The sequence below is a fragment of the Cynara cardunculus genome (assembly GCF_001531365.2).
Source record: "Cynara cardunculus var. scolymus isolate 2C chromosome LG 6, CcrdV1, whole genome shotgun sequence".
NCBI classification, from domain to species: domain Eukaryota; kingdom Viridiplantae; phylum Streptophyta; class Magnoliopsida; order Asterales; family Asteraceae; genus Cynara; species Cynara cardunculus.
This window is the reverse complement of record NC_037533.1, coordinates 15040250-15055514: the sequence shown is the minus strand read 5'-3', so window position 1 is coordinate 15055514 and position 15265 is coordinate 15040250. Positions and strand designations below refer to the sequence as shown.

The 15265-nt window shown below is 33.6% G+C and overlaps 1 protein-coding gene across 1 annotated transcript; it reads left to right on the top strand.

Moving 5' to 3' along the window:
* Positions 1-4566: 4566 nt before the first annotated feature.
* Positions 4567-10103, top strand: LOC112514288 (mannitol dehydrogenase-like). The gene is made up of 5 exons (XM_025120654.1): positions 4567-4691; positions 4947-5060; positions 8418-8931; positions 9125-9278; positions 9780-10103. Exons 1-5 carry the CDS (start codon positions 4594-4596, stop codon positions 9992-9994), a joined length of 1095 nt encoding a protein of 364 aa, XP_024976422.1. The 5' UTR covers positions 4567-4593; the 3' UTR covers positions 9995-10103.
* The last annotated feature ends 5162 nt before the right edge of the window (positions 10104-15265 follow it).

The following is a 15265-nucleotide window of genomic DNA, read 5'->3' as shown; positions in this document are numbered from 1 at the left end:
TCTAAAAGCTAACAAAAGCACACCATTTGAAAACCCTCCCTAAAATTTTTACCTACCGTTATATAGAGAAGCTTGTTCACGGAATTGAAAAGCTTATCTAAAAGCTTTTAGAACTTTTATGTACAAAATAAAACCTTCACTGAAGGTCATTTTTTTCTGTAGAGGCGTTATCAAAACTAACTGTATACTTGTTTATTTAACCTAATTACCAGGTCTATGGATGTGGAAAAAGCTCCCTATCAGTCCCAGATATATCATCCTTTCAAACTATAATTCCCATAACCTTCCAACGAAGGAAAAGTAAAAGTAGCTATTGATGATCAATTCATTTACTTTATAATATTGTTTAGATAGTCTTTCAACATTTCAGTTTGCATAAGATCGATCCCAACTTTTCGGTAGCGATTTTTATGGAATATTTTTGGTTTACGTTGTCTTCTGGATGGTAGTAATGTTCACACAGTGCTAAATCGAGGAACCATGGGTGATGAAAACGAACGTTTAGGGACCACCAATGTGGATAATATGTTTAAGGGACCGTATCCAAATTTTTGTAGCAAATCATAGGGGCTGTGTGGATGCCTCTTAATGGTGACATTAAGAGGAAACCTCTTAATCGATAAGAGGTATGAGTTGTTTAGCAAAAAAAAAGAACCTCTTAATGGTTACAAAAGGCTCTTAACGTTTTAGTGTTTAGGGCTCTTCTAAATGATTCAGAGGGGTCTTCTTCCATTTTTGCCCTCTCCTCAAACTTCAACAGGCAACAGCCGTTGCTCCTCCCACGCCTCCCACCCTCCTTCCTCCTTCCTCCTTCCTCCTTCCTCCTTCCAATCGATCTCGCCTCCTCCCACGCCTCCCACCCTCCTTCCTCCTTCCAATCGATCTCGCCTCCTCCCACGCCTCCCACCCTCCTTCYTCCTTCYACCTTCCTCCTTCCAATCGATCTCGCCTCCTCCCATGAGTTACTACCTCCCACGAGTTGTTGTTGTGTCACCTTCCACGAGTTGATTCAAAGGGGTCTGTTGTGTCGACCGTTCCTCCCACCCTCGTTCCTCCTTCCGCCTTCCACAGCCTCCTTGCTGCTGTGTCGTATCCCTGCTGTGGATGAAAAAATAGTTATGGGTGTTGCTACTATAGCTGTTCGTTGACATTACAGTAAACCCTTGGCAATCAGAATGCTTAGATATTTGAGAACAAATCTGATAATTTATTATTAATTGTGGATGAAAGTTATCCATCTTTAAGGTGATCGAAAGCTGGGGTTGGACGGGTATATGATATAGGTCCTGATAAAAGGGTCAACTGATATGAAGAAATATCATCTTTTCTATATATCCATTTAGAATTGATTGTATTTTGCACTAGATGTAAATGCAAACAAGCCCTTGCATGTGATCATACAGAGGGTTAAAATGGTATTTTGTTGTCATACAGATAATAATTACCAAACAACTTTGTTTCATTCAGCACTTAACCATTCTGACTCTCTTAACCATTCTGACCTCTTAACTATTCTGCACTAAATCATTCAGCAACTGCGAAACAGCCCCATAAAATCTTCGGTGTAATTCATTCTTAATTGAATAAGGAAAAGAGAAAAAATAAAGTTAAAAATAGGAAGTTGCCCTTTAGTTTAATGGATGAGAGTTAACTTCGTTAGTAATGAAATGCAAACAACAACGAAGCTAAGTGTATTTATTTTGAAATAGGGACCATATTCAAATTTTAAGCAAACCACATGGACTAATAATATAATTTATACTAACTAAAATATTATTTATTTTATTTTATTTACCATCAACTTTGTAGTAGTTAATATATTATTTTATTAAGAATTAATTTGTTTTAACTATAAGAATATAAACGATAATAAAATTAAAATGGTAAGACCCTGAAAAAACTTGATAAATATTTTTATTATAATGAGGATATGTTGAAATTTTGGAAGTGTTAAATGCGAAAACATGATACAAAACCCTTGTAAAAAACTTCAATGAAAAACCTTAACATGCTTTTAGGGCCGTTTATTAAACGCTTACTTGGTAACTGCTTATCAAAAAAAAAAATTATCGGATGAACATGACAAGAGCCAAGAATCTTACCGGGTAAGAGCGATGAGAAGAATGGAGAGTCTTACCCAGGTAAGCGCTTACCCGATAAATTGTTCATTCAGTACGTTTTGATGTACTAAAATTTTACTCATCAAAATAAATTATAGTGTTGACTCTTATAGATATGCACTTACCGGATAAACATTTGAATAAACAATCCCTTGGTGTTGTTTTCATTTTATTGGAACAAAAAAGTAGAATAAAAAGGAAACTCAATTGAATTATTTAGATGGGTATTATTTTATACCAATGATTATATCCATGATCGGGGAGTTTTATAGTTATTATTAGTTATAGATGAACTTTGTTTTGGACCTTAGTGGGTTATCATAAAACTTGTGAAATTATTAAATGGTGTCGTGATTATAATTGAACTATTTAGTTGGTGTAACATGTCAAGTTATTATTTGTGTAGGGGTGGGCCTATTAACTAGACAGCTGGCTCTTTTAATACTTTTACATTTAAAGGAAAATTTCTCAAAAACCCAACAAACTGTTGCATTTTCAATGGTTAAGTTTTTTGAACTATTTTTTAAATGAAAAAATTATTAAAATTTCTCATTTTAAATAATTAAATCCTTAAATTATTTTTTGGATAAATAAACCATCAAACTTTTTAATTTTGAATAATTAAGTCCATAAACATTTTTTTAATAAAATAAATCATCAAATTTTTAAAAATTGGTTACTTACATTATTTTAACCCACAAAAACCTTCCTGTAACCAATTAGAAATGTTTTGAAATAAAAAGAAACCTTAATCAGTTTTACCGTCTCCAATCTCTACGTCTTTCAACCCCCTTGCAAGCAATGTAATCAAACACCCTCGCCACTCACTGTTGTCCTATCGTTGTATGTTCTTCATATATGGTATCATACTCTTGGCTTTGCCATCGATCTCCCTCTTTTTGATCTATTTTTAATGGGTTACAAGTAGTTATACTTTAAGATCTTTTTAGTCGGTTATGATAGTTTTTTTTGTTTAAAATAATATAAATAACCAATTTTAAAAGTTCCATCGTTTATTTTATTGAAGTTCTTTTAGAAAGTAATATTTTGGTTTCTGTCAAACTAGAGTAGATTAGTAATATTTTAGTTTCTGTCACATTCTTGTCCCATCTTGTTCCACCTATTTTGATGGAACAAGAAAAAACCTCTTTTGTCCCGTGCTATCCCACCTTGTCCCAGTTCTTGTCCCTGTCCCATGTCGCGTTAAACGTGGGACAGTGAGTTCTTGTTCTGTCTCATGCTACGCCAAACATAGGATAGTGAGTTTTGTCCCGTGTTGTCCTGTCCCGTCTCATGTACCAAACGCAGCCTTAGGGACGTAATCATTCAAATTTAGAAAGTTATGTTGTTTCATTAAAAAATAGTTTGAGAATTAATCATTAAAATAAAAAAGTTTAATGATTTTTTATTAAAAAATAGTTGAAGTACTTAATAATTCAAGATGAGATAGTTTGTTAGGTTTTTCTAATTTTTTTTATTAAATAAGTTCACTTTTATAACAAAATATATTATTAAAAAATTCTCGTCGAAACCATCAAAATAACACCAATATCAAATACCTAAAGAAAATATAAAATCATATAATATATATCCATATTTTTTTCACGAATTAATTTTTTTTATCCATGAGTTTTATTGTTTAATTATTTTTAATAAAATACAAACTTTATTTGACAAAAGAAAAAGGAAATGTCAAATTTGGAAGGCGTCAACAACTACTGTATAACAAACTGTCATGTGACAATCAATGCAATGTGTTATGATGGTTGTCCAATGTGTGGGTTTCATGCAACAATTTAAAGAGAAGAGGATAAATGTTAATTTTTAGAGGATAAATGTTAATTTTTAAATAATAACGTAAATATGTTATTTTTATACCTATACTTTTTTTTTTCATCGTCAACCATTTAATACAACTTATCAATATTTCTTATGTATATCACATTCAGTTAATTATCTTAATTTATATATATATATATATATATATATATGTTTACAGCTACTGAATATATATACGAATGAGTTATATAAATATTTAAATAGATTGAAAATATGTTTATATTAAGGGCGTACGTAATAGTGTAATTGTCTAATGTATATATTAATATAAATTCAACAATCATATTAAATCTAAAAAATAAAAAGATATCGGATTAATCGAATTAGGTTGGATTCAAATAATAGTAATCTAATATCAACCTAAAATCAACGATTTAAAATTTTTACAACTCAAATTAAACATCAAATGGCTTTGAATTATATTAATGTTCGTAGATCGAGTTGGTCGGGTTTTTGAAAAATATTACTCTCAATAATATTTTCTTGTAAGTTGGAATTAAGTGGCGGCAAACTTGTGTAAAACATAAAAAAATGATGTGACATCATTGCATGCGATAGCAGCCACCTGCTATAAAATACCCTTGCAAGGTGACACACACTCACTCACTCACTCTCTAATCCAAGCTTTCCAAAAATGGCGAATTCACCGGATACAGTGCATCCCATCAAGGCCTACGGTTATGGTGCCACCGATACTTCTGGAACCTTCTCACCTCTCACCTTCTCCAGAAGGTACGCCTTTCAGAAACTTAAAAAGTCCATCAATAGCATCAAATCGAACTGATTTTGTGTTTATTGGCGTTACGATTAATTTAGTTTTTGAGATATGAGCAAATTCGTAATGATTTTTCTCAAGTTCAATCGGTTTGAACTTACAACAATTTGTTGATTTAATTTAACAATTAAGTAATACATATTGCGACCTAATTTAGGAAGATCGATTGTGAGTTGATGGTGATGTGAATAATTGATTTGGTGTTGTTATAGGGTTACGGGAGATAAAGACGTGAGATTCAAAGTTCTGTACTGTGGAATCTGCCATTCGGATCTTCATTTCGCCAAGAACGAATGGGGTGTAACAACTTATCCCGTTGTTCCAGGGTACAAAGTCATCGATCTATTATTTGGTTATTTGTTATTTCATCTCGATTCCTACTCAAGTTTAGTCATTGTTTTCCTGTTCCTACTCAACATTTTTTAAGTTTCGTCATTGTTTTCCTGCTGATTGGAAAGTAGTTGAATCAGTTTATATCACAAATACAGAAATACTCGCTTGAAACCCCAACCTGATTGAATTGGTTAATCAGTAGGGGAATGGCGAGAAAGAGAGTAGTGAGAGTTGAAACGAGTTGTGGTCCGTGGAGTGGCTGACCAGAAAAAGATGCCTCTTTGTTGATTCTAGAATTGGAGAGATTAGTGGAATCAAATGCATAATCTATACTACATTATAAGTTATTAAAAACCATTATTTATGTATGAAGTATCATTTATTAATATATATTTAAAATTTAAGATTACAAGTAATTGTGCGTAAATACAATTTATTAAACCTCAATTTTTGAATTCGTATGACCAACTTAATTGTAGATAAACATAATCAAATACAGGATAAACATCTCATTTTAAATATAAAAAATTTAAAATATAATTAAGATAATCATTGAGTTCTAACAGAAATATTATATTTATAAAAGTTATATTGTTAAGCCAAAAATAAATTATTTCACTATTAGACCTAAATTAGATTATAATAAAAATTTGAATTAAAGAAATTATACAAAAAACAAGAACTTTTAAATAGTTAATTTGAATATTAATATCGATATATTTTTTTAAATTTTTATGATATCTTTAAATTTATTTTTATTCAAAAATAAAAATATTATCTTTCTCAAAACTATATAAACCGTATTATATTAACAGTGACAAAAAAATAAAACGAAACATTAAAATAAAGATATATCTCGCTACATTGTGCAAGTACATTTCTAGTATATGTAAACAAATACATACTCAGCCAAATGTTGTTTTGAGATCTGTAAACATTTGTGAAGTAAACAAGTGATCATAGTCTTTCATACGCTCAAGATCGGATTTGATTGATCAATAATTATGGTTTTTATCGGTCAAAAATTGTAGATTATGCAAAAATAGAGGAGGTAGTTTTGTAACTTTTACAAATAGGCGACAAACGGGTACATATGTGAAGCTATGTGATTCACGTGTAATTTACATATGAACTATTTTAGTTGATTTGCGTATGAACCCGTGTGATTCACATATGAACCTGTATTATTTACATATGAATTAATTAACTGATTCACATATGAACCTGTTGTTTCATATATGAATCAATTAAATAGTTCACATGTAAACTAACTAACGGGTTCACACATGAACATATAGTTTATATGTGAATCACATGGATTCATGTAAAAGTTACAAAACTACCCCTTAATTTTCTACATACCCATACGAGTAATTGTCCGGTGTTTTACGGTCAATGCCGTAAATGTTGACCACATAAAGGGCTATGATAACTTTTTTACTTCTCAAATATTTACCATTTCCTCAAATAAACATTTCCCTACATAAACATGTTTATATAAACCCGAAGAACCACAAATTTGTAAAAACAGTAACAACCAATCAATTATGTGTTATTTAATTATTTCAAAGATAGGATTTAGGGTACTGACTAATATATATTTGTTTCATAATATGTTTGTTTCAGATGTATTTGTTTCACAATGAAAAACTTTTTCATGTGTTTATGAAACAAAAAATATATGTAAAAAAGTTTCATATTCTGAACCTAATATATAAAAAAAACAAATATGTTGTGAAAAACAAGTATGTAGTTGTCAATTCCTTAAATATTATTCTTAGATTGGAAATAAAATCATGTGAAACAAATACCTTATGGTAAAGTTTCTCGTAGTTCTTAATTAATTCCGCAGCGGACCTAGAATATTTTGTCGGGCAACTGCACTTCTAAAGTAGATCATAGTCCCGCAAAATCGGCCGATGCCTTCTAGCCGAATTCCAATGTTTCGAGGGATTTTTCAACTTTTTTGGTTGATTTCGAAACAATTTTGGTTTTTGGATGATTTCGAATGACTTTTCATATTTTTTATTGATTTCCCTTGTATTTTCTAATATCATGGAACACTCCTCAAAATTTAGCACGTGCACCTTTCATACCCAAAAAAAATTACTTGCGAAAATTAGTTGGGTGGTGCATGGGACTCGTCAGTAGGCATGGCAACGGGCGGGGATGGGGCGGGGTTTGCAATCCCCGGCCCCGGCCCCGGTTTATATCAACAGTCCCCGGACCCGGCCCCGGCCCCGGTCCCCGGCGGGTACGGGGATTTACTTTTCGGCCCCGGTCAATCCCCGGTCAAGCCCCGGTCAACAGACCCGTACCAAGACCCGGTAAAATTAAATTTAATGTTTTTTTTCAAGCAACATCATCGTTACATCGTGATACATATGCTGTCATAATGGGTTTAAATTTATACCCTAAACAGATGCTGTCATAAATAAGTAGCATTGAATAATCCCACATCAATTCTGAAATTAGAAAAACCAAATTCATTACTCTTTAGGGTGTTGCTGTTTGGGTTTAGAAAAAACAAAGACAGACCTCGAAGGATCGAAGAAGACGACCGATGGTTGTGGCTCACTGCTGCAAATCAATGAAGAATTAGAAGACGATTAGGGCACGGGTCGTGGGTTGTGACGAGGACGAGCCGGCCGACGATGGCTGTGACGCTAGTCGACGGCAACAACAGTCAACACAGTGTGGTGTGTGCAGTGAGCCGACGGCAACGAGGGTTGTGAGTGTGAGCCAGATCCGACGTTCGGTGTTGTGTAGTGTGTTCTGTGTGGCTGTGTGATTTGTGTATATGAGAAGAGAATGAGAAGAGAAGAGGATGAGAAGAGAATGAGTGTTCGTGTGGAGTTGTGGACTATGGTGTGCGTGACTGAGTCTGAAGCCCAAGCCCCAAAGCCAAAGCCCAAATATGAAATATGAAATAAGTCAATYTTGAATATACCGGGTACGGGGCGGGTCGGGGGATACAATACCCGGCCCYGGCCCCAACCCCGGTTTGCCTCTACCGGGGATCCCCGGCCCCGGCCCCGGTACCCGTTTTAGCGGGGAATCCCCGTCCCCGTCCGGGTCGGGTGAACCGGGTTCCCCACCGGATCGGGCCAAATCACCATCCCTACCCGTCAGGGCCTTTATAGGTCCGCCCCTGGTTCAATAATATATTAGGTTCTCATATGATTATGCTCCGTATACATCAGGATCCATGGAGATACCAATAAGTACCAAATCCCAGAATTCTTAATTTTGAATTCTGGAATTTCCTTCTGTTACAGTGTTAGAACCACAATCTGAATATGTATTTGTATGAATGCATATATTTAATGAGCTTTTGATGACAAATGAAGGCACGAGATTGTGGGTGTCGTCACAGAAGTAGGCAGCAAAGTAGAGAAATTCAAAGTTGGGGACACAGTCGGGGTTGGATGCTTGGTCGGATCGTGCAGATCATGTCAAAGCTGTTCTAACGATCTCGAACAATACTGTCCTAAGATGATCTTGACCTATAGTGTCCCCTACTTCGATGGCACAATCACATACGGTGGCTACTCTGATCACATGGTATCCGATGAGCATTTTGTGCTGCGTTGGCCACAGAATTTGCCACTTGATTCTGGTGCACCTTTGCTATGTGCTGGGATCACAACTTACAGCCCACTTAGACACTATGGGCTCGATAAGCCAGGGACCAAGTTGGGTGTGGTTGGTCTTGGTGGGCTCGGTCATGTTGCTGTCAAAATGGCCAAGGCTTTTGGAGCAGAAGTTACGGTTTTCAGTACCACCCCAGCCAAAAAGCAAGAAGCACTTGAAGGACTTAAAGCTGACCATTTCATAGTTACCAAAGATTTGGAGCAAATGCAGGTGACTATCATATATATATTTTTTGAAGCATATAATATTTATAAACCGTAAATAAACTCATACACACTTCTCACCAATAAGTTGGGTTACCATGTATCGCTGGCCAATGACCCTTTGATAACTACCATTCTTTTTTTACAAAGTAGTTGGAGAAAATTATAGTGTTAGACGGGTTTGTTGATTATGTGAATAGGCTGCAACGGGAACTCTCGATGGAATCATAGATACAGTGTCTGCGAGTCATGCAATCGCGGCGTTTTTAAACGTTCTCAAAACGGATGGAAAACTTGTGCTTGTTGGTGTACCGGAGAAACCCCATGAGCTACCAGCATTTCCTTTGATCATGGGTAAGATTATTTTTTTATAAGTTTATGTTTTAGTGTCATAATAGATTGTTTATAAGGCTTAAGTTTATAGGTTCAACCCGTTGTTCCACATGCAAAAGAGTTGCAATAAGTTTATAGGACATTTTGGCCAAGTTTATAGGATATTTTGGCCGCCTTACAAGTTTATCTAGGTCACTTTTGAAATAAAACATCATATAATTTTTTATGACATTATTTGAAAAAATTGTTACAGAAACAAGTGTCATGTAAAAACAAAAAGGGACTTCTAAAAATGTCTAAAGAAAAGAGCTAATACGACATTTTATTTTAAGCGTGTTTTAAAGAACTCTTTAGGACGCCCAAAACTGGTCGATCAATATATGAATAAAAAACTCGAGGCCCTATAAACTTAAGTCTTTATTAAGACACTTTTGGCGTGTTATAGACCCGATTTTGTTGTAGTGATCTTCATACTCGGATCACAATTTCAGTCAAAAGTAATACTTCTTAAAATTGACACAGGGAGGAAGATTGTTGGTGGTAGTAACATTGGAGGACTGAAAGAAACTCAAGAAATGCTAGATTTCTCTGCGAAGCATGGGATAACCGCGGATGTAGAGGTTGTCCCAATAGACTACGTGAACACGGCCATGGACCGTCTCTTGAAATCCGATGTTAGATATCGGTTCGTTATCGATGTTGCAAATTCACTCAAGGCTCCACTTAACGAACATTAGATGCAAAGTCTGAGGTTGATGGAGTTTTGGACAAAAGTTGCTCATCGTATTTTACTTCTCTTAAGGTTATTGTTACTTTGGTCAATAATATTAATGCCTTTTTTCAAAAGCGTGTTTTAGTATAACTCATTTATATGAAAACACTTCAAGTGGGTTATATTTTATTGATAAAGAATTAAACGGACAACTTGACAAAATTTGAAAAGATATTTAAATTGTTAAACAACATTCATGATAATTTCTGTCTCTATCGATATAATACAATTTTATGTGTTTTAAAAAAATCAATAATGTTTTTATTTTTAAATGAAATATAAATTTAAAGATAATATAAAATTTTGAAAAAAAAAATAAATCGATATTAGTATCAAATTAACTATTAAATAGTTCTCATTTTTTGGTATAACTTTTTNTTATCTTTCCGCAAACAATCTTGTAAAATCTGTATTGATCTTCTTTATCAATATATATTTTAAATTTGAAAATTGTGTTTGTATTCATCCCCCCCCCTTCTACAACCTGTTTAGTATTCTTGTAGACCCTTTTGGGACCAACAAGTTGTAACTTTGTTAATTTTTTTTTTCTAAAATGTATTATACATTTATTTGTTTATACTTTGGATTGCTTCGACTTTGTACTCAAGAGTTGCTTAATTATTACATTTATTTGTTTAGATATTTTGTTTTGTTAAATTGAATATTTAATCTAAAATTCTAAATTACATATGTTTTTTTTAAGTTTAATATTTAAAGTTCATTAAAGCCCCAAACCGCCTAAACCGGTCAAACCATACCGTCTTTTCGTGGTCTAGTTTGACCGGTCTGGGCACTTAATGTTAAACCGCTCGGTTTGAAAATTTCATAAACCGCCATTATGGTTTGATTTGTGGTTTGAGGAGTTAAACCGCCCAAACCGGACCGCGAACACCGGCAGTTTTAGATTGAAAAATGACAATTAATGAGTTATATCAACACCCGACCTTAACTTAGCCTTTATGTAAATCTTTGTGTATCATATGTAGATGACTAATTTTGGAGGGCAGTTGATACTGTATTTTTTATTTTATCTTTTGGTAACCGTAGGTTTTTTTCAGGCCAGCGTACATATACCGACTAATCTTAGGGATGGCAAAAAAAACTGAAACCCATGGTGAAACCTAAAATCCGAAACTTTCGGGCCGGGTTCAGGGACATTTTATCGGGAACGGGGCGGGGATTTTAACGGGGACGGGGACGGTGATATGTGTATATGTATATATATTCATTTTAATTTATATACATATATATATATATATATATATAATATCATAAAAAAAATAGTAACATTAAAATTTAAAAGACTTTTATTCATTTTACTCAACAACCCAGATAAAGTTCACGAAAAAATCTAGTTTATTTGTCTAAAATCGTGATTTTAGTTGTATGATGTTTGAATTTCTGTTTAGTTTTGTATTGTAATATAATACATTGTTTGTAATTGGTTCAATTATGTTTGAGACATTTAAACTTACATCTTAAAAAAAATTGTAATTTACTTTTAATTGTGAAAATTAGCATATTGTAATTTTTTTCAGATCGGTTTCGGGTATAACCGACGGTGAAAATGGGGATTTTTACCCTTAACGGGTTCCCAACTGGGATCAGGGAAACCGCGGGGACCCGATAATATCCCGACGGGGATCGGAGCGGTCACGTGAACGGTTTTATCTATCGGTTTCGGGGACGAGGATACCAATACCCGACTTATTGCCATTCCTAACTAATCTCCTGATCAACCATAAATGACTTGTAGTCATATTGCTATGAACCTCCATGGCCACATGAATACTTGGTATTTTAAGTTGATAGATATATTAATATACAATTTTAGTTTTTTAATCAGGTCTTTTAACCTTCACATAAACAAAAATATGAACGTTCCTTGTTGTTAACAAATGTAAAATGTGAAGGTTTACTGATGTTAACAAACATATGAATGTTCATTTTCATTACCAAAAATGTGAACGTCTGTTGTTTTATTAACAAAAATGTTAAAAGTTCAGTGTTGTTAACATGAGTGTGATATACTTTTTTTTGTTCTTTTTACCGAATCTTTCATACGGACTTTTACACGTAAAATATGAAACGTGAATGTTCATTGTTGTTAACAAAAATACGAAAGTAAACATGACAATTCATTGTTGTTAGTAAAACAAATGTGAAGGTTTACTGGTGTTAACAAAAATATGAAAGTAACTGTGAAGGTTTACTGGTGTTAACAAAAACATGAGTGTTCATTGTTGTGAACAAAATTGTGAAAGGTTATTGTATATGTAGTTTGAGTTGACATCGTGGAGTTTGTTCTATGCGAGCAACATGGCTTGACATTGCTCCGAACCATTTTGTAATTGTGTGACATGTGGTTGTTAGGTATATGATGTATCACTTAGTGGTAGAATGGATCGATATTTCTTAACTGTAACTTGAAACAGGTATTGGGTCTTTATAGGCAATAAGGTGTGGACTATTGGAGTCGGGCATCGGCTAATGGTCAACAAAATGTAAATTTTAAGTGAATTAGCTTAACTTTGATATTGGGGATCTAAGGTAAAGACCCAGTATGGTTGAACTTGGTGACTCCACAAGAAAAAATCTTGAAGTAGTTGAGTTTGTCAGTCCATTATACTATAGACCTGGAGAGGTTGATCTTAATGATTGATTATTCTTAAGTAATGGGTGTGCAACATTGAATGGTGTCTTACTTATATGTTCCGTATTGTCAATTGCAAATCGGGTGTCCCCCGTCATCATAAGATGTTTTAAGCCTTCTAAGGGTAAAATCATTTTTAAGTGCAAGAGGTGGTAGACGATTCCAACAACCACTAATCGTCGAATGATAGACCAAATGATCTTGCTTTTGGTGGCTTGCTGGAACATACTAATATTATCAGCCAAGTTATCCGGGGTAATAGGGAGGTTCAACTTGGGCTTAAGGCCATTCCAAACTTGATTATAAAACAAACACTCAAAGAATAGACGCTGATGAGAATCAGGACCGTTCAGACAGAACACACAAGACAGGTTAGAATAGGCCTTCTAGAATCGAAGCTTATCATGCGTCTTCAGACGCTGCTTGAGGGTAACCCAAAGAACGAAAACATGTATGAGGATGTTTTGAGAGAACCAGACAATGTGATGTCAATCGACATCCGATTTATTGGGGCGGATGGAGAGCCAGACCTCATGGACAGAGAAAGAAGTAAGACGGTCACCTTTTTTTCTCCAGAGAAGTTTATCAGGGACAGAGGAGGAAAGTACATGAGGAGGGAGTTGGGACTGTCCCGCAGGTGGGGGCAAGTCCAGCTTCCCTGACAGATAATGTCCTTAACACATGCATTAAGGAAGAGGTTAGCGCTGAGGATATTACAGGGAGAGATTTGTCGGCACAAGGGGCAGTAATGATTATAATAGAAGGGTATTCACGCAATGCAACGAAATATATATCGATTTCAATGTTTCATTTTTTTTTGGTCTTTGTCGATGTTACAATACGAATTTATGTGGTTTTCAACAAACAATAATGTTTTTCTTAATAAAATATAAATTTGAAGATGTCATAAAAATCAAAACAAATATAAAAGTTCTCATTTTTTTGTGTAATTTCTTTAATTCAATTTTTTGTTATAATTTAATTTAGGTTTAATGAAGAAATAATTTATTTTTGGTTTAATAATATATTTTTTATAGAGATAATGCTAGAACTCAATGATTATCTTAATTATATTTTAAATTTGTTATATTTAAAATAGATGTTTATCCTGTATTTGATTATGTTTATATACAGTTAATTATGGGAATTTAAAAATGAAGCTTTAAGAAGTTGTACTTACATAAAATTACTTGTAATCTTGAATTTTAAGTAATATGCATCAATAAACAGTGTTTTATGCATTAAAAATGGTTTTTAAGGGTTTTTGTCAAATACTTTATAATATAGTATAGATAAATAGAGTGGATCACATGAGAATGAAATCAAAATAAGAGAATAAGTATGGAATACGTTGAAACGCAACGGTGACCTGATCTAACTTTAAGTTATGGTCAAAGTTGTATGATTTTACATGTTATATTAACGGTGGCAGATCCAAAAACTTAAGTTACTGATGCCTTAAAAGGGTATAAGAAAATCTGAAAACGATAATTTATCCGAACGACAAGGGTTTCAGATAATCCCGTTTGCAAGTTTAACGGTTCGATTAACCGAATAAGTAGTTCCCGTTTCAATTGTTTTACCATGTTGGTCAACCGAATAAATTATACAAATATTTTATGAGATAATTCTACTATTGTTGGAGATAGTTTCCTATTTTGTTGCAACTCCTAAACTCTGTATTTATATATATATACTAGTTGGATACCCGCGCAATGCGGCGAGATGCGAATGTTTTTTGTAAATCGAAGGTGTGACGTTTATGATCATTATAAACTTCAAATTTTATTACGGTTGATTGAACGAAGATTTGAAAAGAGAATCGCACGATTAACGGATTTCTAAACACATATCAATTGTTATTCTTAGATTGTTTAATAATGATTTTCACTTAATGCAACTCATGATCAAAAAAAACAAAAAACAAAAATCATGTTTAAACAAAACAGAGATATAATCATCTAAAATAATATAAATCGACACATACAGAGTATGAGAAGATRCCACTTGAAGCATCCATATGTTAAATATACCCTGTAAGAAATGTCTTATGATTAGAATATAGTATAGATATCAAGCGTAGTTGTAAAAAATGTGTAACAATAAGTACTCGTTTGTACCTTATTAATCGCGTAAAACTTCTTGATACACCACGTTTGATGTGTAGACTCCGTCACGATTGAATTTTTTGGTAGGCTTTACTAATACCTTTGTATTTTCACGTGATGTCCCTCTTGATAACGCCACATAAAGTTGTCCGTGAGAGAATACTGATTCCGGTAGATACACACCTACATTAGGAATGGTCTGTCCTTGAGCTTTATTGATTGTCATAGAAAAGCTAAGCCGGACTGGAAACTGTTTTCTCTTCAATTTGAAGGGGAACATGTTATCTTCAGATNATACTTATACATAATTTATTTATAATTTTGAATTTTAAATTATATACATTAATAATCATTTTTCATGTATACATAAAGGAGATAGATAAATTTCTTGAAATAAAATTATTAAAAATAAATTAAAATTATAATGTTCTTGAGTCGGGGGAATATATAAGGGTGTCGGGTTGCTTCAGCGGCG